The sequence below is a fragment of the Thermobia domestica genome, chromosome 8 (assembly GCF_964235325.1).
Source record: "Thermobia domestica chromosome 8, izTheDome1.hap1.1, whole genome shotgun sequence".
Classification (NCBI taxonomy): Eukaryota; Metazoa; Arthropoda; class Insecta; order Zygentoma; family Lepismatidae; genus Thermobia; species Thermobia domestica.
The window spans coordinates 151,910,845-151,936,823 of NC_137461.1; the positions used below are offsets into that span (position 1 = coordinate 151,910,845).

A 25,979-nucleotide genomic window follows, 5' to 3' on the forward strand; every position below is an offset into this window, starting at 1 on the left:
GATGTTGACAACCATCACAATATCTAGATACATGTTGTGCAATATGCATGATACATTTTTCAAAATAGTACTTTTTCAGGAATATACTTGTTTTGTTGCACACTTCCACTGCATGTTTTACACATTGGAATACGCTGATGAATTTGTTCCATTCCGTTTGTGTTAGATACACCATATTGCGAGGGACATGAAATGTACTCTTTTTACGTAACAGCACCATCTTCTGTTCGAGGACTGTACGCATCACCACTTCATGATTTCAGCCTGATGATTTGACTATGGTCACATTTAGCTTATCATGAAAATAATCGTTCATTTGGTCGATTCGTGCCATTCTTCACAGGTCAGTTGTACACCAAATTGTTCTGCTTTGCCCAATCGAATCACAGGTTCAAATGTTCTAGCACTGATACCAATCATCACATGTTTTGTTTGAAATATATTTATTGGATAATAGCTTGCGAAGAGGAATTCTTTATCGTTAGAAGTACACATCTTTCCTCCTGAAATGCACTTGCTCAAATGATTTCGTGGGATGACAGTGTATTGGTTGATTTATAGAACTACGGCTGACGTCATTGAAAAGAAATGTGCTGACGTTTGAATTCATGGTTTCATCACAGTTACTGCCGTCATGCTGACCAACCAAATTCATACAATTATGTCTAATGTGCTGACGTTTGAATTACAATTGCTGACGAATCTGGCTGTGTACTAAATTCAAATTGATGACTTCGACCCAAGAATCCTTTGTAACATAAAGATACAGATCCAGAATTTAAGAAACTCAGCAGTTCTTGTTTTGATGCTTCCATGGGTAAATATCTTGCTGGTAAAATTATGTTCTTATTTTCAAGCTTCACTACGATTCTTAATCCAAACTTTGTAGGGATCATTTGGCTAGCTAAGATTCTATAAGGTATATTTTGTTGTAAATCAGTAATCTTGGTAAATGATTTCATCACATCACGTGTGTTTAGAAACTGCAGACAAGTAGCCATGATGATGTTATTATGAATACTAACTCGAACGATGATGCAAAACTGATGACGTTGCATTATCATGTTCTGACGTGTAGTATTGCACCACAATGTTGCCAGAGGTTTTAGTTCTAAACAGTTCCGGTTCTTTACTAATAAGTGCACAAACTTTAAAAAATGTCAAACCAAACTTTGAAACAAAATTTTTGAAACGAAAAAATTTGGAAACGAAAAATTCAAACAAAATTTTGAAACGAAAAAAAATTTCAAACAAAATTTTGAAAAAAAAATTCGAACATTTTTTAAACTTAAATTTCAAACAAAAAGTTTCTTAGTTTTGAAACGAAAAAAAATTCAAACAAAATTTTGAAACAAAAATGTCAAAACAAAAAATTTCAAACAAAAAATTTTGAAACAAAAATTTCAAACAAAAATTTTTTAAACAAAACTAGAAACAAAATTTTCAAATAAAAATTTCAAACGAAAAAATTTCAAACCAAAGTTTCAAACAAAAAATTTTGAAACAAAAATGTCGAAACAAAAATTTTCAAACTAAAAAAAATTTCACGTTTCACGGTTAACCGTCAAACTTTATCCGGTTTTTAACTATTCGATTAACAAATGAACGGTTTTGATCATATTTATCAGTGAGTGCAAAACGTTGAACGAAACCAAGATTTTTAAATGTTAAACAAAACTTAAAACTGAATGCAGCAAAGATTTGAAAATCAGCAACCAATCAGATTGCATGAAATATAGTGATCAGCCAATCAGATTGCACGAAAGATAGTGATCAACCAATCAAATTGCATCAACAATAACTTTGTCAGTGTTGTAGCATGTATTCCCTTAAGACTATGAGTCATAAGATTCAATAAGGTTAGCTATGTATCCCTGTATACTACCTCATCAAGGTCTATCACGTGGTACATCGTATTGCTTACGTTTATATTTGGCTGTAATAATCAATACCAATGACGCATTCTCAAATTATCCTACAAAGTTTAAATGTACCAATGTCCTGGACTCCTAATCCCATCATAGGTCAATAACTGATCACGTGATCATAATGATTTACCCAATGAATGAGATACTATCCAATTTTAAGAACAATTACCAATTATTGATATGACAATAAAAAATGTACCCCTCCCAAAATTTAAGATTGGTACACAAATACACCTGTATCTTATGAAAAAGTAATAAATCCTGTAGTTATTCAATAACCTTTAAATTTTGAATATTTGGCCATAAGAGGAACACCAATGGGTCCTAGAAAATGTTTACCGAATTATGTTATTTGATAATTCCCAAAAACCATATAACGTGCTAAATACTTATCAAAGGGGTCAATAACCTCCGAAATTTGATTTTTGGTAGTTCTTTACCCATGAAAGGGAACGATGTGGACCATCCAAATTTATAGTGCTACATATTGAAGACCTGTACGAAGATACCAAATGCTGATATTAAAACAATTTCTAAAACTGAGTGGATGAGTCAAGATACCCCTCCCAAATTTTTAAAGGGTGCATCAATGTACTCATGTCTTATGATATGAAATGAACCTATATACATGACCATATAACCATATAAGGTAATAAAACCGCATCAAACGGGATAAATTGGGCCAAAAACCAAACACGTGATACAACATATTGCTTATGTTTATATTTTGGCATTTTTTTTTACTCATGAAAGGGAACAAGGTGGACCACCCAAATTTATCATGATACATATTGAGGTCATGTACTATGATAGCGAATGCTTAAATTGAAAAATTTCCAAAATTTAAGGGATTGGCTATGGTACACCTCCCGGGTGCATCAATGTACCTATGTCTTATGATAGAAAATGGACCCTATACAAGACTATATAATCATATTAGGTAATAGGACCTCATCCAAGGGAATAAATTAGGTCAAAAACGAAACACGTGGTTGTACTAAAATTTGGCAATTTCGTACCCCTAAAAGGGAACGAGGTGAACCACCCAAATTTATCATAATACATGTTAGGGTCCAGTACTATAATACCAAATATGTAAAATGAGCAATTTCTAAAATTTAAGGGGTGGGCCAAGGTACCCCTCACAAATTTTAAAAGGAGTGCACAAATGTACCAATGTCTTATGATAGGGAATAAACCCTATACATATAACCATATAAGGTAATAGGACCTCATCCAAGGGGATAAATTGAGCCAAAACCAAACACGTGGTTGTACTAAAATTTGGCAATTGTGTACCCATGAAAGGGAACGAGGTGAACCACCCAAATTTATCATAATACATGTTAGGGTCCAGTACTATAATACCAAATATGTAAAATGAGCAATTTCTAAAATTTAAGGGGTGGGCCAAGGTACCCCTCACAAATTTTAAAAGGAGTGCACAAATGTACCAATGTCTTATGATAGGGAATAAACCCTATACATATAACCATATAAGGTAATAGGACCTCATCCAAGGGGATAACTTAGGTCAAAACCAAACACGTGGTACAACGTATTGCTTACGTTTATATTTTTGGCAATTTTGTACCCCTAAAAGGGAACGAGGTGGACCACCCAAATTTATCATAATACATGTTAGGGTCCAGTACTATAATACCAAATATATAAAATGAGCAATTTCTAAAATTTAAGGGGTGGGCCAAGGTACCCCTCACAAATTTTAAAAGGAGTGCACAAATGTACCAATGTCTTATGATAGGGAATAAACCCTATACATATAACCATATAAGGTAATAGGACCTCATCCAAGGGGATAACTTAGGTCAAAACCAAACACGTGGTACAACGTATTGCTTACGTTTATATTTTTGGCAATTTTGTACCCCTAAAAGGGAACGAGGTGGACCACCCAAATTTATCATAATACATGTTAGGGTCCAGTACTATAATACCAAATATATAAAATGAGCAATTTCTAAAATTTAAGGGGTGGGCCAAGGTACCCCTCCCAAATTTTTAAAGGAGTGCACAAATGTACCTATGTCTTATGATAGGGAATAGACCCCTATACATAACCATATAAGGTAATAAAACCTCATCCAAGAGGATAAATTGGGCCAAAAGACCAAACACGTGGTACAACGTATTGCTTACGTTTATATTTTGACAATTTTGTACCCATAGAAGGGAACGAGGTGGACCACCCAAATTTATCATAATACATGTTAGGGTCCGGTACTATAATACCAAATGTTTAAATTGGGCAATTTCCAAATTTAAGGGGTGGGCCAAAGTACCCCTCCCCAATTTTTAAAGGAGTGCACAAATATACCCATATCTTATGAAAGGTAATGGACCCCTATACATGACCATATAACTATATAGGATAAGAACACCTCATCAAAGGGGATAAAATCGACCAAAAACCAAACACGTGGTACTACGTATTGCTTACGTTTATATTTTGACAATTTTGTACCCCTAGAAGGGAACGAGGTGGACAACCCAAATTTATCATAATACATATTAGGGTCCTGTACTATAATACCCAATGTTTAAATTGGGCAATTTCCAAAATTTAAGGGGTGGGCCAAGGTACCCTTCCCAAAAATTTAAAGGGGTGCACCAATGTACCCATGTCTTATGATAGATAATGGACCACTATACATGACCATATAACTATATAAGGTAATAGGACCTCATCCAAGGAGATAAATTAGGTCGAAAACCAAACACGTGGTACAACGTATTGCTTACGTTTATATTTTTGGCAATTTTTTACCCCTAGAAGGAAACAAGGTGGACCGCCCAAATTTATCATGATACATATTAGGGTCCTGTACTATAATACCTAATGTTTAAATTGGTCAATTTCCAAAATTTAAGGGGTGGGCCAAGGTACCCCTCCCAAATTTTTCAAGGGGTGCATTAATATACCCATATGTTATGAAAGGTAATGGACCCCTGTATACGCCCATATAACTATATAGGGTAATAATACCTCATCAAAGGGGATAAATTAGGTCAAAAACCCCCGAAATTTGAATTTTTGGCAATTTTTTACCCATGAAAGGGAACGACATAGACACTCAATACTGATAGAGGTACATACTATGGTCCTAGGCTACCATACCCAATTTTTAGATTTGGCATTTTCCAAAATTTAAGGGGGGTGGTCCTATGTACCCTTGCCAAAATTTAGGGGTGGGCCATGGTACCCTTGCCAAAATTTAGAGGGGGTGGTCCTATGTACCCCTAGGTCATTGACCCCGGGCCAAGGTCATTGACCTTTGACCTATGACGTCACTAAAATTTTTGCTGACTCGGCGAGATATACGCGGACCACTACTACTCCCGCCGAGTGACACGGTCATGCGGGTTGCATATAAATACGTTTATTTTTACCTATGATGAACTAATAACAAAGGATTTGTACGTTATGGACACTTGAATGGTCAATTATCTCAAGACACTGGTAATTAAAAATTAAAGTGATATGATAAAAACCATCTAGGGTCCAAATCCTAATAACCCCCCAAAAATGAAAGAAATTGGTTCAGCCGTATTAGCGTGATGAGCGGACAAAGAATTGTACGTTCTCTTTTATATATATAGATAAAGTGAAACAGAATAAGTACGAGAAGATACATGGCAATATTTCTTTGTAAGTTGAAAGAAAAGTTATGTTTAATTGGTATTAACTCGATCTATAAATAATCCTCTCTGCACTCCTGTAGCTTATTTCTGAATAATAGAAGAATTACTCGTAATAGGGGTGGATTGGGAGCTGTGTATTCAAAAATATTAATACATAAAATTACATTGTGAATATCATTCCGGTAATTTCCCACTTAAGTAGATTAATTAACTAATACTAAATATTGCAATTCTGGAAAACACACACAACGAATCAACGCTTCTTGTATCGCCATTTATTGAAGCAAGCAAAGCGAGCTTCTACCATTCGACTCATCCAAAATTCTGTTCTACAATTACTTTTGTACAATGCATAATTTGAGAGGTAACTTTACATGTGAAAATAAACCGAAAAAGTCCTATGAACATGTATACCATTTTCGATCGTTAAGGAACTGGAGCGGGTTGAAGATTATGCACATCCATGAATAATTTATGAAGACAAGTGTGAATATTACTTACCGAAATGCTGTGTAGGCGCAGTCGTAGACAGAATAACGGTGAAACAGATGATTGATCCATCCTACAAGAAATGTTCAAAAAGTCCCCCACCCATATCAATGTACTTGTCAACGCGTTGGGGGGTGTTGTGTTGCACATCGAACTTCATCTCGGCAGGCTTTAATGCGGGCAACAGCGTCCGTGATGCGAGGAACAAGTTCTTCATGTGTATCCACCTTCGTATCGTACACATTTCTTTTAACTAGCTCTTTAAACAGAAGTCTAATGGGGCTGGATCGGGTGATCTGGGAGGCCAGTTAATGGGTCCGCCACGCCAACGCACTGCTGAAGAAATATGTCATTCAGATACTGAGATACTTGTCTGGTACAGTCAATCGATGGTCAATTAAATAACATTCAAACACGACACGCACATGACCTCACGATTGCTCACTGATCCAACCCACGATTGCACACTGGGTACCCTTACAGCTGTTGCCTTGGTGCAACGTTATAGTGCTGACATATGTTGGAGAACCCCACACCTCTTTTAGGATGGATCAGTCATCTATCCCACCACTGTTCTGTCCACCGCAGCGCCTACACAGCATTTCGGTAATATTCACACTTGTCATTTATGAATATGTGTAGCCTTCAACCTGCTCCAGTTTCGTAACGATCGAAGATTGGACACATGTTTATACGACTTCTTCGGTTCATTTTCAAGTAGAATCACCTCACAAATTATGTGACGTTCCTCCTTAATCACCCTGTATATTGATTATTGCATCTGATAGAGCAGATCCTAAACGTGGGTAAGATGGGCTGAGAGGGAGCTTTATCATTCTTTTGATTATCCTTCACGTGCATGTTCTTTACCTGCCCTTTCAATTGCAAATACCACTCTCAGGCTGAGAAGTGGGTAGTGAGAATTATGGAAGAGAGGATGATCAGTGTATGTTTTCTGCTTGATCTGAGCGTACACCATCCTAACCTGCTTCTGAGTTTTATCTATTTTTGCACACAAAAAAAGCTTCCGAACAAAACGTAAAATGAAAACAAATATAATCTCTCTATATAAATAAGTCCTTGGTAACACTGGTTAACGCCAAAACCAAACCACTTAAGCTAGAAATGCTAGAAACTTGAAATTTGAACAATGCATAGGATTTGTGACGTGAGGTACCACTAAAGAAATATTTTTGGAAATACCACGAGGAAGAGAGAGAATACGGGTGGTAATTACTATAATAAAATGTTCACATCTCTGAATGTTAGATACATGAAAAATGGTATATGGATTTAACATTTAAAATGAGTAGACACGTGTTTTCGGTGTTTTTTGGTATTTCATCTAAAAGCAGTGGAGGTTATAATTATAATAAGATGTTTATATCTCAGAATCTCTTAATGTATGTACCTCTAAGAAGCATAGATAAAGGAGACCGAAGACCGTTGAGAAGTGTGAAGGCGAGTTATAGATATAAAATATTACCAGTATTGCTTTGTACTCAGAGCCGAAGGAAAGGGGGGGGAAGCGAGCGGGGCGATTGCCCCGGGCGCTGATAGCAAAGGGGCGCCGAACGGGCAAGAAAAAAGAAATGATCACAAAAGAGTAAACGACAGGGCGCCCCTAAAAGAATTGGCGCCCTATTAAATCAATATTGTTATCGGTTTGCAAAGAAATACACTTGTTAAATATTTTCTTGCTCGCTCTGCTCGCAACCCAAACGTTTCAATAAGAATAACAACAAGTTTTTATTTATTACTTAAAGAAAGTTATTATTTACGATTTGTTAATGACAATGTGATATAGAAGGTGTTGAGTAATGACTTATGGTGTACGTAGGAGCGTTTTCAAAATTAGAAACGGTCAAAGTCTGAAATACGTGTTTAGCGTTGTGATGGTGATGTGTTTGCTTCGTTAATCACGCTTTTCTACCCAATCGGATTAATCACGATGGTGAGAATGAAAGTATGAAAATGAGAGGAGTGTAAAGACACACGCAAGCTGCTGTTTGCGCGGGAATATTAAAAATGAAAGTAAACAAGGGAATTAATAACATATTCGAAATCGTAGAGTAGGGACTAAAAGGGTCAGAACTAAACGCAACGAATTTCCCCTTTTTCAAAGACTAACCACTACCCGTGATTTTTTTTATTCCATTGATATATAAAATGCTTCCAATTTGAAGGAATTTTTGGGATCATGTCTCCATCAATTACTTGCATCGCCATGCATGTTTTCTGTGCATACGTATCAGTTGTGCTGTGTTTTATCTATCTACATACAGACAAAACATGAACTTTCTAAATTTCAGTTATATTCACATATTTTTTTTTTTTTTTTTTTTTTTAACCGTAGAACTCAGAGGTTCAATGCCGCTTTCATAAAACGTCTCCAATGACTTCTGTCATTACCCAACTGAATCCAGTTTCTACTTTGGATTCCCATTTCTGCGAGAATCATCTTAATATTGTTTCTCCATTTGCGTCTGTGTCTTCCTAATACATATTTTCCGATTGGATTTCCAGTCAAAACTTTGAAACCGCTCCTGCTTTCATTCTCGCTATACGACTTGCGCCTGAGCCTCCTAGACTTGATGATCCTAACAATGTTTGGTAAAGGGTGTGAATTATGCAGTTCCTCGTTATGAAGTTTCCGCCATTCCCGATTGCCGTTCCCTTGGATCCGAATATTTGTCTCAGGATTTTATTCTCAAATACTTACAGTTTGCGTTCTTCCAGTATAATTAGCGACTATGTTTCGCAACAATACAGAACAACAGGCATGATTACCGTTCTATATATTTTGATCTTCAAATTCGTGGACAAAATTCACGACAACAAAAGATTTTGAACTGAATATTAACACGAATTCCCTGCTTTTAGTTGACATTTAATTTCTTCGTGAATATGATTTTGGTTTGTTAATATTGATCTTAGATACTTGAAAGTATCCACTTTTTCGAAAATATTATTTGATACATTGACTTATCCATAATTTGCAGTAGGCCTATTATAATCCCAGTGAACTTTCATGTATTTGATTTTTTCTGCATTTACTTCTAAATCTGCAAGCATTTAATAATGCCTCTACATTTCCTTCTATTGTTCTCCTATCTTCTTCTATAAGATTTACATCATCAGCATACGCCACAACCCGATGAATACCATTCCACTCTAGGCTCTGGTTGCATTCTTTGATTTTCCTTATAGCGTATTCCAGAATAAAGTTGAATAATAATGTCAACAATGCATCTCCTTGTTTCAGGCCATACTTGACGAGGAAGCTCGTGGACAAAAATTTTCTTACGCGTACATTGCTTTGGGATTCGTTTAAAGATATCTTAATCCAACTAGCTTTTTTCGGTATTCCAAATTCTGCAAGAATGTTGTATAATATTTAATCTCCTAATAGAATAGTAAGCATTTCTAAAATTAATAAATAATTGATGTACCGGGTTATTGTATTTTCATTTCTTTTCGGGTATTTGCCGAATGGTAAATATCTGGTTCATAGTTGATTGATTTAATCTAAATCCACACTGATAATCTCCAGTAATTTTTTGTGATCAATCTCGCTAATAAAATGTTTGAGAAGATTTTATCGGATGTTAACAAGAAAAATGCCTCGAAAATTATTACAATCCGCGTTGTCGCCTTTCTTGTGAAGGAACACTGATTTATTCTTTCAATTCTTGGGTAATTCCTCCTTGTTCCAGATAAGAGAAATGAGTTCGTGTATCTTGTTCCACAATTTGCCCCTCTAGCTAAAATTAACTCATCCAGAATTTCGTCTACACCCGGAGATTTGTGTTCCTTTAATTTCTTTATATCGATTTCTACTTATGTTCGGCTAGGTTCTGAAATTTATGGTTCTGCTGTGAATTTCCCTTTTCCCACGAACATTGCTTTTGGCTGTGTGTTAAGCATATCGTCAAAGAAATCTTTCCATCTATTCAAGATGCTATCTGTATCAGTAAGAATTGTTCCGACCACTCTCTTCAATATATACATTGATTCCCTTGAACATGTCTCGATTTTTCTTTTACTATTATCTTCAAGTTCATTAATTTAAGCTCTCAAAAAATCACGTTTCTCTCTTCTAAACGTTTTGGAAGTTTCCCGTCTGATGTCAATGAAATTTAGTGTAGTTATATCGTTCAGATCTTGTAGCCAACGCAGTTTCGCCTACTTTCCCTTCTGCGTTAGTTTGGTGTATTCCTGGTCGAACAATGATTTGTTCCTACGTGTTTCCGCGTGTCCCAATTTTTCTCTTGCTGAAATTTTAATGTTATCCCTAATTTGAACCTAAGTATCCTCAACATTAGTGCTCTCAAAACCTTCTGAAAACTAGAATCTATTACACTTGAATCTGGTATTTCTCTCTCGCCTGGTTCTCCTCTAATTTCTTTAAACTAAACCTCTCCTTTTTCAGATGTTGAGTATTCTTTTTATTCAATGATAATGTCTTTCTCTTGTTATCGCTGCTACTAGATAGTGATCAGTGTCACAGTCGGGTCCTTTGAACGAGCGAACATCAATTATGCTAGACCAGCGTTTTCCAACCTTTTTCAACTTGCGGCACACTGCAGGTGTAACTTGAATTCTCGCGGCACACCCATATTTTATATATATATATATATATATATATATATATATATATATATATATATATATATATATAATTACTATTATTATTTGTAAATATAAAATACCGTGGTATTTTTATGTGATTACTGATCTCCTTCTTACAGAGAAGAAAGTTCGATCACTGATTTCCCCCCGTGGTAAATCATTAGGCTTATTTTTTATTCTAATTTTAAAATAGAAATAATCGCAATGAAATGGAGGATTCGGATTTTTAAAAATCCACTTTCTGTTTCGGAAACTGTATCTAACCTTTAACTAAAAGGGAAGATCACTAAATAACGAACAATAAACAAATCTCCTTTACTTTTAAAACACAAATGTAGGTAATTTGTATACATGTTTGCTTTGTGAATTTATTGAATGATATATTAAAATTTCAAGTTACGAAATAGTCTACAACAATAAAGAAGCAATAATGGTCATGACAATGATAAATACGTTTTTCAGCATTAAAAATGTACAGAAAAGTAACACATTATGAAACTTAAAATTGTAGATTTATAGTAGAGGTTCATAGTAATGTGAAATACAAGTATACATTTTCCATTATGTCTTGCAATTTGGTTCCTACAGAATTAATAATTTGTTTCGATTTCCTCGCTTCACACCAGCGGCCCATTCGCGGCACACCGGTTGGGAAGCGCTGTGCTAGACTGTCTTCTATCTACTAAAACGTGATCAATTTGGTTATGTGTTCTTCCATCTGGCGAGACTGATGTGTATTTATGAATGTCGCTATGTAAGAATTTTTGTACTCTTCACGATAAGGTTTTTGGATGTTCCAAAATTCACGAAAGTAACCCCGCTGTCATTACTTTCCTTATGCAGACTTTCTTTCACTATAACCGGTTTGAAAACATCCTCCGCTCTACCTTCGCATTGAAATCCTCTAATAGAATTTTCATATGGCATCGCGGGACTTGGTCGAATACCCGTGATACTTCTTAAAAAATATCTTTATATTGTCATCCTTATCTTCTATTGGGGCACATACATTTAAAATAATAGTATCACACCACCGATTCCTAAGAGTAATAAAAGAAAGTCTATCATTAGCAAGTTCAACCCGTTTAATTGCTGATATTAAAAGAATGGAAATTAAAATGATATTTGTGTGGTCACATACAGAATAAAATTACAAAATTTACAATTATTATTAGAAATTAATGCTGTCACCCATTTTGAACATTTTAAAAGCATATATTTTCTAGAGTATTGAAATTTCATTTTTTATCGATAGTATGAAGCGTTACAAATAGATGTATTGTAAATTTCCGTAACTGTTCTTCAAGTGGATTTGTGTACAACCAAAGGTAGTTTTGTCAAGTTTAACAAAGTCCAAAATACGCCGGTTGAAAACAGCCCTCATTTGTAAAAGAATACATAATGATCGCTTTTGGCTGTTGCAATGGTCTCCCCAAGCAGCTTAATAAAAATTTAGTGTGGTATAACACTAGCTGCTGCTTTTCTTATAAGTTAAAAATGGAAGGAAAAGCTAGGTGTGGTGAGTGTATGGGGGCGCCGAATTCTACTTCGCCCCGGGCGCCGAAATGTCTAGCTACGGATCTGTTTGTACTTCTTCAGACTTTCATTTAGAGACACGACATTTGGTAATAAGCATCATTTAAAGTATTTAGATACGTGTTAAAACGTTTCTTACACTACATGAACGCTTATTGATAAGCTTACTAACTCTAGACTTCAGGAAAACAAGAAGTATACTGGTTAATGTAGTGCCTCATACTAAAATTGTTGTTGCAAGTTCGAAAAAATGTCTCCACCGGAAGAGTATCTACAACCACAATTTTTTGCGGGGTTCTTTATGGAACTAACTACAATATAGTTTATAAACATCTTACATAGATGTAAGGTTTAATATCTGAACTTCACATTCTTACGTTATACTGGCTTTTATGAGTACCATTACTTTTTATGACTATCTAGCCGGAAAAAGTCGATCTTTACCCACTTCCTTTGGGATTTAGACCTTTCATTCACAATAATTAAACAATGTTTCACCGTACATGTGTTGGCAAGGGTGAGGCGAAACTTGACTCGAGTAAACGTGAATGTATTCCGAGGTGGTCATGTATATCCTTTTCGGTCTTTAATTTTACAAAATCTCTGTGACTCAAAAATACTAACAGATATCTTGGATACAACACCAACTAAAAACGAATCTCGAGATCTTCGATGCTGGCTATTCCGTATGCTTATGTTAAATTTCGTATATCTATTGTTCGAAGCATGAGCCAAAACATTACAAATGTTATAACAATACATTACGTATACAATGAAAAAAAATGTAAAAACACAAAATATGTTTTTTTGTTAAAATGTGTCATTTTGACTTGATTTTAGTATAGCGTCTCTTCCAGTTGCGAGATTACATAAAATAATCTACAGCTTAACGTGCGATCCAAACCACATTAGCTCCCACCGAGAATTGAACCCGGATCTCCTGTACTTAGTACGCTAGGCTAACCGTACAGCCAGAGCGAGCTCTCCTAAAATGCAAAGTACACTTAAATCTACGTTCTTACACCCATGTAGAATATTATATACAGAGTGTTTTCGTGACCTGGGAACAAACTTGGATTGATGATAGGCGATGACAAAAGAAGACATTTCAAAATAGGAACAAGTGTTTCGGAGTGAGTCGTTTCACAGATAGAGCCCAACAAATATTTGTCACAACGGGACAAAAATGTCCATAACTTGAAACGAAATGTCGGAATATGGTTCAGTCAAAGACAATATGAATTACATGGGTTGGTTCAGTTATATTGAGGCGAATTCAATGTGCAACTGTACAGTGCATGTGCAAGCGTAAGATTGCCACGAAGCAAGCAACAGTATCTCGTTTGTCACGCAGTAGACCAGTGGTGGAAGGTAGTCTGATGCTGTTGACACTAAACAGATTCTGGGAGGAGTTCATTGTGACTTTTTGCAACGCTAAGTTCACGTAGTCGTGCATTGTAGAAATCTATAAACTATAGGGCGTGCCACTGTGAATCGTATTATAGGGAAATATGGGAACACACCTCATCGTACGGGTAGCTGGATAATACCGGCCTCCCGTGAAGAGGGCTCTGCCACCATTGCGTGTGGTTCGACGTATGGTTACCTCCGAAGATCCTTGTATGCAGCATGCGACGGCCAGCAAAATGTCGCACATCACAGGCGACAATCAACAACATCATTCACAGGGATCAGTAGTGTGCACCCTCTGAAACCGTGTCATGTAGCTGGGCGAAAAATGAACTCCAGAAAGCTGTATAAATGTCATGGTGCGGGAAATCGCTGGAAGTTTGTCGTTATCCTTGATGAGGCGTTTATTTACCCCACAGACTGTATTAAAGTTCGTTCCATTGAACACATACCTGTTGACCCCAAGGACCGAAGCACGTTCTGCCGCCAGTACGCGCAGAGTTCCCCCAAAGGGTTCATAATTGAGCCCGATTTCTGGCTCAGGGGTAAACTGCATCTCCGAAAGGTGGAGCAAAACGTAAACATCAATGTTGCTTACTTACTAGACTTACGTCCTGACTGAAATGCACGTAGAAGACGTGAATCAGGTTAAACTGCTTCAAGACAAGACACACAGCCACACAGCATAAAGATTGCTGGAACTCTATCGTCGTATGGAACAAAAAACCGGAATTACGACAATTCTGTTTCCTGATATTCCTCGCAAGAGTTCAGATACCAGCCTAGTGGACTATTGTACTTTCGGACTCCTGATGCGACGTCTGTGTCATTGTCGAGTCTGCACCATTTCCAGCCTGTGGATAGTCTGCAAAGAGAAGAGGGATGCAATACCCATGATCCAGCTGCAACGCAGTTTCCTACAATGGAAATTTCTTTGCCAGGCAACTGTCAGTAGAGGTGGTCTGCAGACCGAACACAACTGGTAGTGGTAATACATGATTTACTAGTTAACAAGCACATTCAATTTCGGAATGAATTAGAAGGGCGGCGTAAGGGTAGCCCCTAAAGAAGGTAAGATATTTCGTACATTTAAATCAATCAAAATATGTGATACGAAATCATCATTGGTACGCACACACAGATTGCGAGAAAGAAGGCAAAATATCTATTCGTGAAAAAGTAGACGAAAACAAGAGGAACGGTTGCTGCATTGACCGTGTGGCCGAGTGGTAAAAGTATTGAACTCCATAGCGTGGAGTCACGAATTAAAATCCAACCATTTGCTTCCATTTTTGTGTTAATTGAAACAGTTTTATATACAAGGTGATAGCCGTTAATCAACGAAGCGAATAGCATGTTTGGAAAACTAGTTTGGTTCTGTCGTCAAACAGCTAACTGATTACATGCAAGGGAGTTCGATCGACAGACGCTAGTGTTCTGTGTAATGCATACTTTTGATTCCAACATTTTGTTGTCCTTCGACATGTCTATTATTAAATATATTCTTTTCTCTATTTGTTTCTGTAGTTTCACGTCTTGCACGATCCCTATGTAGTTACATTTAACTTAGACATAGTACGTTTTGTATCCTTATTTGCACGCCGGTGTGTATCAACGCATTTTCACGGTTCTCACAATAATCACCGATTTTCAGTACGATGGATATACGGTGCCATATCACCATACAGAGAAAGTGATAGTCGATGATGAGATTTGCACCTTCGACCCCACACGGTCAATCCAGCAATCGTTTCTCTTGCTTTCGTCTACTTGTCTACTCGTAGACATTTTGCCTTTTTCTCGCAATTCGCATTCATACTGTGCAAATTCCATTCCATTCTGTATATAGCTTGCTGAACCCTCCCCAACATCATATATTGTGTTTTAGATTTCCACCTCTGAGTTACTTCATTCCCGCGTTAGAGTGGAAATGTTTCGGATCAGTGATTCTTTTTTGCTAGATGACAATGCGTCGGTACTTATAGTATATGTAGTTAAAGCAACTAGCTCATTTTTTTATTTTATATCATTGTCTCTAATGAGGAATTAATGGTGATTCTATGTGTATAAAAAGCATAAACAACTCAATAACTAATTTCTTAAGCCTAACAATTTGCGATTGATGTAATTAATTTTAATTTCATAACAGAACAAAACGTTATGATCTTGTTCCAGCAATTCAAAATCTTCGTTCTCGAACAGACGACTCTTTTCTCCTCGCTTTTCTTCGAGTAAGAAAATATGATCTGCAAAAAGCCTTGGAAACGGTAAGGAACACATTTTATTTTCTCTTAAAACAATATTTTTATTCTGTAAAGTATTGTATACAATTGAGCAAATTCACTTTGCACAAATAAATAGATAATTGAACGAAGTTATTCTAGAAATAGTAATTGAAACTAAATTTAAACTTTTTTAAAGAAAAAGAAAAATAGGCGGACAAAATTAGAATAATTTACTAGCACCTAAATCATCTTAGAATTTTATTTGTTAATTAGTACTAGTAATTAACAAATACTTCAATTTGTGATGTTTATGCATACGATGACATACTGGAAATAATTGGGCCATATTTTTATGTGAAAACAACTGACGTTATCGGTATATATCAAATCCATTTACATTACTAGAACTTTAATCTACATAGCACAATAATTATTTTTCCTAACTATCAACCTGGGGATAAACACATTCCTGTCCATGTGTGACCATTCATCTTAAAGACGGAACCACAGCTTGACATTCTACTTCACTGCATAGTCAGGATGAAGTACACCAAGTTCTCTCACATGGGTTTCTTCTGTACGACAACGGACGTCTTACCACACTGAAGAAATTCGATCACGACACGTTGCATCAGTCGCACCAACATAGTGTTGTCACATGCTGACATCTTTTGATCTTGGAGCCTAGTAGTGACCAGTTTGAAATTTGCAACATAAGATAAAATGTCATTAATACAACGTAATGATACTGCAATCCAATATTTGTTTACATCCTAGAAAACAAATAGGATGTGTTGCTTTTCAAAATGGTCTACTTAGAACGTAGAAAACACAGCCTCCAATTGAAGCAGCCCGCCGAACAACGATATATATATATATTACATTTTAGTAATTTCGAGAAAAACGTATACAATATTTCAGGAGTACAATAGGAAAAAATAAAACCAGATGCAAGCACATTGCCAGGGGATCACTAAATTTTCAATATATGTTCGACATATTCTGTAGAGCATAATTCCAGTGATAACTCAAAATAATCCAAGAAATCAAATGTATCGTTGTTCGGTGGGGTGCGTAAGTACTTATCTTCAGGTGTCAAGTTAGGTCCAAAGTCTTACATCAAATAACTGACTGTGACTTGAAAATCATTTAACCAATATTCATATAGGCCCTATACGAATAGTATATGGTAAGTTGCCAATACGCATTCGTTTTTGAAAATACTACAAAATATCGTTCTGCGTAGCCTAGTGTTTATTGTATGTACCTTCGGAACACATTTTTTCACTGCTCAGACACAAAACATTCAATGTGGATCTGGAAAATTGTAAAAATTACTTACCTTTAAATATTAGATTCTTGCTTTTGTTTATCCTAATTATTTATCCTTCTAAATTATTATGTTCTAGTCACTGTTTTAAATCATTTTTGTTTTGTAAAGAACACATCGACTTTTTCGCCCTCGTACTTATTTGCGGTTCGGCATATATGTACTATATTTCTTTTCATAAATTAATGTTATTTATATAATCCTGTGTTACATTTATTGTTAGTAAGTTGGTGTGTGAGTTTGGTTTGGGGGCTCCACCACCTGTGCAACATACGCACAGGACAGGTTCGATGGAATGAACCTATACTTCTCTCTCTCATATTCTTCCTCCTAGCTGACGGATTTTGTATTAATCCGCGATTAACCTCGAACTGAGCGGTTTCTTCGGTCGCTAGTCTGGAATCAAGTAACTGGTACCTTAATGGAAGAGAAGTAACATCGAAGTTCGTAGCTCAGAGGCTTAATTTTAAGACTGTACCTGAATCGCCCAGTACAAATGTGAGGATTCTTGGCTTGCACCTAAATCATTTAATGAGTCCAATAAATAAATAAATAAGAATTCCATAATAAAGTATTTATTACAAAAGAAATCAAAAAGAAAAGAAGTACAATCGAGTTACATACAGCGTGACCAGACTATTTATAGTTTAACTGACCTTACTCCGTCTTACATATATGTTACTAGCCTATAGACTGCTCCTCGGTTCGCGAAATTTCCACATATTGTAAAAATGTGAAGAGAAGAAAAAAAAAGAAAAGAGATTTAAGAAATACCAGGACTCGGGCAGCAAGTAAGGTGTTAATACTCGCGTAACCCTTTAGCTTTTCTTGGCATGTTATCGCTTCTTTAAGAAATTTCAAGTTAAATCATATTGATGGCGAACTTAGAAATAATTTCTAGGTTCGGCAGCATACCTGAGTCTGAAGTAGTAGCGCAACTGCTGCAAATTGGAGACGAGACCAGCGCAGGTCGAGTGCCGGCCCAAAACAGGATCTCGGCAAGGTCGAACTCACCTCTTTTATACTCTCGGGGCGGTGGCTATTGCATCAGATTTCACCGTGTTTCATCCGATTGCACCACTTCCCGTATTTCACCTTATTGCACCATATTGCACCACATGTGGGCGGATAATCAAGGCCAATCTAGCTTCTTTCTATTGTCTTTACGACCTCTATCTCACCTTGAAGGAGTGTGTGGGCCGATAGCCAAGGTCAATCCAGCACCTTTCGAGGAGCGCGTGGGCAGAAGTCGACACGTGGCAGGAAGCAGGGTACAACTAACATTGCCGTTGCCCTAGCGGCCAACTATGGTACTAACCCATGCTAGGCTATACACCTCGCGGCGAAACTATATTTCTGTTGAGATTTATTATTTTACTATCTATATATTTAGAGTTTCCTTGTTCTTTCTTTACAACTGGATTTCGTTCTGCCATCATGAATGGCACAAGACCCCCTTTGCTTTGTCTTTTATATTTCTGTTCGCTGCTTTGCGGTCTTACAGCCAACAGGGGCCAGGAACACAGCTTAGCCAGGCAGAGTTTTAAATAAATCATTCCCGGAAGAATATTTTTCTCCCCTGTCTCCTGTCACTATGTCACCGCCCCTAGCTCCCACTCCACACCACAGAATCGAAACCCGGCTATCAGGGTTATCAGCGACTTGAGATGGTAACATCTGCCCCAGCCTTCCAAAAAAAAAGAAGAAAAAGAAAAAAGTCTAACGTTGTATGTTTAAAAGATTTTTTTGTGTGTTTTTTTTTAAACATGCCCATCCGGCGTCAAAGGGTTAAATTAGTTGGCAAGCTTCAAACAAAATAAAAATTCCTTAAACAACTTAGTGAAAAGTAATGAATGAGTGAAAATGGACGGGATTTCTCATTAGCGACGTGCCAAACCTTTTACAAAGAGAAGGATTGTTATTAATAATGAACAATTGGTGTTACTTCAGGAAATTACATAATTCTTTGATGTAGTACATCAATACTTGGTAAGCAATTATACTTGACACCAGACTAGAACATATCAACTTCAGTTTGTCTTATGAGGTTTGTACACGTTTGTTTCCTACCTCGGAGCAGTCGTGGCGATGAAAGATCAAACACAATATGTACTTTGTAACGAGACACACAAACTTATTACCTGTAGGTCATGTATTGAAACTCTTACATTATTGCATTATAATTTTGTTTGACCCAAATTGTGGCCACTATTATTTGAACCAGCCTATATAAAACCTTGGAAACATAACCAAGTGCATCATCGTTAGTTACAATCAAAGGCTTTAGAATGACAATTAGAAGAGGTTAATTACCTTTGTGGTACAATAATTTAGGCTGAGACAATAAGTGATACTATGACCCTTGTGATAGGAATTGAACATGAGAGGATAGCTTGAAACTAGCTACAGCGATAGGTATTTCCTTGCTCATGATTCTATCTTATAATTACCTTTAGTTGACCTTTCATCACCATTAGAACCAGTCAAGCAGTTGACATGTCAATACCCTTATGTCCATTTTTTTTAAATAAAACTTAAGTACTCAATTGAAGGTATGATCAAATTCCACATCAAGGATACCTAATGATCAGTATCGTTATAATAGACTTTGCACTTATGTACCCTCTTTTGGTTCTGTACTTACAAAATCTTACATGCTAATAATTAGGTTGTAATACGTAAGAACCAAACCTAAAGGATCGAAATGCCACTGCTTGATTATGGATTACCTGCTTACAGTTAGTTAAGCATTTTAAGATAATTACAATACATCATACTGGTGAAGGGCGGTATAATCTTACTTCACAATACTACCTTGTGGAACTGAGTTATATATGAATCATGGCTTGGTAGGAATGATACTAGTAGGCGGGTGATCCGCTTTACAGTTAACTTTGAAGTATTACCTAGGTTAAATAGGACTAAGTACCATATTATGATACGCCCTTCGAAAGCAAGGCTATGTGAGTCATGCGATCAGTGGCCGCACAGGAAATTTCCATGCTTTGAATCACTGGTCGCATAGATAATCATATAACCTTACTTATCTTATTGTTCGACTTCGAACCCCGTTAGTACCCTGAACGACACTGAGTTCAAGTTGCTGTACAAGAGTTCGATGTTTGAGAGGACTGGTTAAAAGTTACATTGATCTACTAGTTATTTTCATGTGGAATAATTTCTATATCAACACTTTATAGGTGTAGTGAGATGGAATCGATTAACGAGTTAATGGATTCCTCCTCTAACAATGGAAGTCCTAGTCTCAACATGGATATTTTTTTTAAAGTTTAGGTATACACGCAATTGTAATAATGAACCCAATAGGATGAGGATATTTAGCAACCTGCATGATTAGGTTCTCACTGTATTGTTATTTTTATGAAAGCTAAGTAATAATAAATGGTGCATACGAGTGAATCAGCTTCGAACCCGTGCCCGAGACTGTTGATAACTAGGCGGCCACAGTCTATGATTAGTGTCTATTATTACTGATATACTATGTTTTTCATCAGTCAGCACTGTGGGAAGGGGTTCGCCTGTAAGTCCGGGGTTCGGTTCCAAGGTGATTCTCTCGTATATCAAAAGAAAAAAAAAGAAAAAGAATCTAAAACAAGATTAGATTTCTGTTCTTGTGGCTTAATCAAGCTAGCAGGAAAGTTGCTTTATTAAAGGAATACAAATCTTTATTGTGCGGAAACAGTTTTTAGCACACAAGTTATTGTGGTTACAAACAGGATTTCCGCTTCATTGTCTGACTGCTACACAACAAGTGGACAAAATAGCCCTTTTTAAGATACTTATTTTTTAACATTGTAATATTAAAAATTACAATATACATCATAATTTAAAATTTACTTCTTTTATATCTTAGAATACTAGCTTGAAAAACCGGATACCTACAATCATCGGTTATCATCCCTGATGTCTATGCATAGTGATATAGTGGTTAGTGATGCATATATAGGAAGTTTCGGGTTCAATCCCGACGAACATAGCATGAGGCCCTCAGTGATGTAAACAAAAAGACAAATACCTTATAATATTTCTAAAACGTTAGCCTCATAGTGTAACATGGTTTTACGGTTATAAAGAAATAAGATAATACCAGTAGATAACGAATCAATATAAACGTAATGACACATATACAATTCGCTTAGTTACATGATTAATGAAGCGCGTACAATATATTGATGTATATTCGGTTTAGTTCATTGTTCTTCTGCTTCAGCATCGAGGCTATACAAGATGCGGGAAGGTGGTTCTAAGTTGCATTCCAACCATTTCGGATTCCACTGATGGGTTCCTCTCCTGGGTTTGACAGTCCGTAGGAGTAAAGATAACTGTGATATTTTGTCAAACAACTTGGGCATTGGACGTTTTTATTGAAAGTTCCTAAAGATCAGTCCTTTACGTATGACAGAACACTGATGAAGAGAAATAGTCCTTGTCTAGTTCTTAAAGAGATGATACGATTGAAGATAATGAAAATGTTCACTTCCAGAGATTGGTTACTATGGGTCTTATTATGTTATTCACTTTTCACGGGGATGAGTTGACACTGCTACTTGTGGCCATTATTATGAGTTCCTTAGTTATTAACCGAAGATACACAGTGATTAGGGTCACGGGTCATTAGTTGTGTAAACTTTATGAAAGTTCATCGCCGCTGATTCAGCTAACGTCTGGTAAACTTCTTAACATTTCATGCCGTTTAACGTTTGAGTGTGGGAGCGTCATGTTGAATGGTCATAGTCTCTTATGAATAAGGATCTGCATCCATGGTTAGGCATTTGGCGTGCACCAATCAGGTATGTGACTAGGCTGGACGGTGACAAACCTTTCTTCTCTGCTATACTGGAACAGTTGTAGAAACTCACTCGGCTTCTTAGACTTTGACTCTAGGCTCGACGGGTCATCTCGGTCCTGGTACCTTCTGGGTCACACGGCAGTAATCAGGACAGCTCAATGAAATGGTCTCTGAATGAAATGGTCTCCTGAAACGAGGCAACTTGTAACATGCGTACTGTCATTGGGCTTTAATATGACACCAACAATGAGTACAGTAGGGAAGAGATGAAAAGACCCGTGGGATGGTCACAATTGTGTTTTTTTTCACTAGGTTGATTTTTTTAATGACTGTGGTTATTACCACCAATATTATATCGGATGATTCTTGGTTTTCTTTGTGTGAAAACTTATAGGGTTATTAGGGTAGAAGTATACCCAGTGTAAAAGTTTTGGTTTAGTTAACCATCATCGGTGTGAATAGTATCACCGCAGGCCTGTGCTTTTCGAGTATCGAAGTATTATGTGTAATCGAAGGTGTAGTATGTTTGGTCAATGGAAATATAATCGAGGACTGCTTCCGAGACTTCAATATTGTACGAGTTCAAAATTTACTCAGTGTTATATAACTACCAATTTTGTAACACTATACTTGGTCAATATGAGAGCAATTAGGTATTTTTTTTTACGGGGGACGACTAGTGTGGCTGACCACACATTCTCGTCTGTACTGTATTCAAACCATTGGTAAGAAGAAGCATAAAAATTTTAACGTTTAGTACACATTCGGGCTGTTTTCCACTGTGTATGTTAACTAACGGAATGTTCGCCGACGGTGTTGAACGGTGCGCTGACCACACATCAAGAGAATCAGAACCGGGTGTTGTTTTGGTTCTGCTTAATTGAACAACGCTAGAGGGCAACAAGAAGGTTTGCTGTACGGAAATATGAGTACAAACTGAAGGGATTTTGAAGCGATATGGGTTTTAGTGGAATGATCACGTAGGAGGAGAGTCTTTGCTTTAGCTCCCGAATCAGAAAATAATGGGTGATTAGTGATGTAAAACGACTCGGCACTTGGTTATTCTACTAGACAAATATACGCGTTCTTCTGAACTCATTGAAGGGACAAAAGGGGCAATGGAGCTTTTATTGAACACAGGGGCATTCGTAATCCAATAAGCAGGCACATATTGAAGTAAAAATTACGGTAGGTGAGGAGTTGTAGATAGACTAATTTCTTATTGAAGGGTTTGGCTATATGGGTCACGGGCTTCAGGTTGAGAAACACTCCGACTAGTGATTTATAGTTGCCGGGAGAATTTCAACTGAGATACATAACTGCAATCCCTGGCGAGGAGATAGGAGCGCGACACAACACTTCCGGTAAGAAGCGATAACTGCTTCAGGTTTAGCATTTGTCACTACGCGAGTGTACTTTCCTCGTTACGGAATTAGGGGGCGATGAATTCTTCTCATTTCAGCTGATGCTTTTCTCTTCACTGTGGCTTCGCGAGCGATCCTCCGCGGTGAGCGGGGGGAGATCCGTCATCCGTTAAATAAGCATTATCTTTGGCTCATATAAGTTGCTATTGTTCTGGGTTTTAAATCTCTTCGTTATTCTTATGAGGTTAAATTAGTCATTCCTAATAAGGAGGAGGGAAAGGCAACGATAAACTGTTCTGTATTCTTCCTTCTTTTTATGATTTATGTTGCTAATTAAGACTTTGGTTATTTTGTTTATTCAAGTAATTTGCATCTCAAATTGCCAACTTAGAAAAATATATGCTAGCATCTACCAGAAATTTTCATAGTAATTTATTTTATAATACCAATTCCAAATAATCGTACTATCAGTTTCCAATCAATCTTCTTGCTCAACGCTCTATAATTAAGATGAAACACAATAAGAGGGTGTTGATTAACTATCCAAATGTAATCTTCCCAATACACTTACTTCTTTGCAATTGAATGATTCCGCCATTTTTACTCTATATGAAGTATGTTAAAGAACTTTTTACCACTTACTTTAACCCAAAAAAAAAAACAAATAAAGAAAAGAGTTTGATACATTATACTTAAGCGTGCTTTCCTGGATTCTTTCGCTTTACTGTACGGCTTTGGCTTCTCAGCGTAGATCGCTCTTCTTCTTAAGTTGCGGGTGGTTCTTCTCAGCAACCATATGCTATTTCCCTATAAAGACACTTACCAACTAGGAAATTTCTTATTATATACCGAATATTAATAGGATTCCTGCTTCGTACGGTATGTTTTAACATCTTTGGGTGGATATGTGCCGACTGGAGAGTATGATGATGAGTGAGTTGCCCTATTTTGAAATTATTCTATAAGTAGACTAAAAGAACACGTCAGAGTCATTAGCTTTCCCGATGTGGCTATTATATCATTTGTTCATTGTATTTTTCATCTTAATGGTCCATTGTTTCTTACTAGTGCATAGGAAGTATATCTCGTTCTACAACTATTTATCAGCTAGATGGTTACATAGCAGTGGCTATATTATTATAATAGATTTTTATAAATATATACAATATACATAGGCCTACAATATATATAAGAATATAAAATATAAACATGTCCAATATATATATTACATACGAAACAAAATATTCATAATGACAATTATAAAAGTAGCAAATAAGCAATCGTATCAATAGGCAATATTAGCGACTGGAGAGAGAGAGAGACAGCGCAGGAAATGACTGGAAAAGAAACAAGGGGTCTAAAACTTTATCAAAACAACAACAAAAAAATTTAATTAGACGCTCCTTTAATTTTTCCCAGTGTTCAGCACGTGTTATACTTATTCCTTTAAAGGAAGACGCAATTCCATAAGGATAATTGCATAATATATATTATTTATTAGTTTAATGTATAGTTTGTCCACAGATAAGACCCGGTCTTGTTAGTAATAGCACAAAACGGAAAAAGTAAGATAGTCAATAAAATTATGATGTAGCAAGTAGTGTTAATTGTGCAAGGCAGGCATAGTACTAACATAAGCAGGGAGAGCCCAATTTTAACGTGACCGCTAAAAGAATAAACGTGCACCTGCACACACACAAAGGCAATATCCCTGTGATATCAGTAGCGCAAAGTCTTACGAATGACAGGGACGCAACTTAACGAACGGCGGGAAAACATGCGGAGACACAAAGTAATGTTAGGTAAGATAGACACCGAAAACCAAAAATTATAACCAAATTGTAAGTAGGTATCTTGTACAAAATTAGCTAGGCGAGATCTAAAAATCTGCACCCAATATCGAAAAACCAAGCGGGAACGTAGTTCACGAAGTTTTAGAGCCAGAAAATGCCGTATTAAGGAACGGAAATTGTGCGGAAAAATGAAACATAATTGATGAGAGGGTACAAAGCCGGTGAGTTGGACCCAAAGACGCGTTTCAATATCTGTGAGAAAATTCCAATCTCGGGGGCTAAGGGTAAAACCAGTTTTCAGCACTTGTCGCGGCATAGCATTTTTGTCCTGAAAGTGGGGAGAGATGGTTTCAGTACGTGACGAAAGCGCAAGACAACAAGCCATTTTGGGGCAGTTCTATAGCAAGAAGATAAGGAATGTAATAAGAATACTCACTTTAGAAGTGGACGAAAGGGACACCCTAAAAAAATAAAAATAGGTACATGTAGGTATAACTTTTGGATTGTTGCGTGATTACACAGGGTGACCACAAAAATAGTGTGAGCCCCTAAACAAAATAGGAGTTCTGTATAAATCGTGTTGAGCGTAGCGTAGCTTTAACAGAGCCATAGCCTCGTAGGCATTCCGTTTCTCGGCCAAGACTCCAACATGGGAGTTCTTGAGATGGCAGAGAAAACGTTCGTCAAGCATGAAACATGTAAATCTGGATGGGCCCATTTCTAGGAGCAACTCAAGCTCTTAGACTCTTGTCAGTATTATGCGACCTATGTCATTGTGTCGACTAGTGAATAAAATGGT

At 36.7% G+C, this 25,979-nt stretch overlaps 1 protein-coding gene across 3 annotated transcripts in view; it reads left to right on the forward strand.

The window, feature by feature from the left end:
• Positions 1-25,979, forward strand: part of LOC145693293 (alpha-tocopherol transfer protein-like) — a 111,845-nt gene that overhangs the window by 19,920 nt on the left and 65,946 nt on the right. For all 3 annotated transcript variants that reach the window (XM_081769148.1, XM_081769150.1, XM_081769149.1), the window contains exon 3: positions 15,834-15,925. In XM_081769148.1, the coding sequence (XP_081625274.1) occupies positions 15,834-15,925 (92 nt within the window). The remainder of the gene's footprint in view (positions 1-15,833; positions 15,926-25,979) is intronic.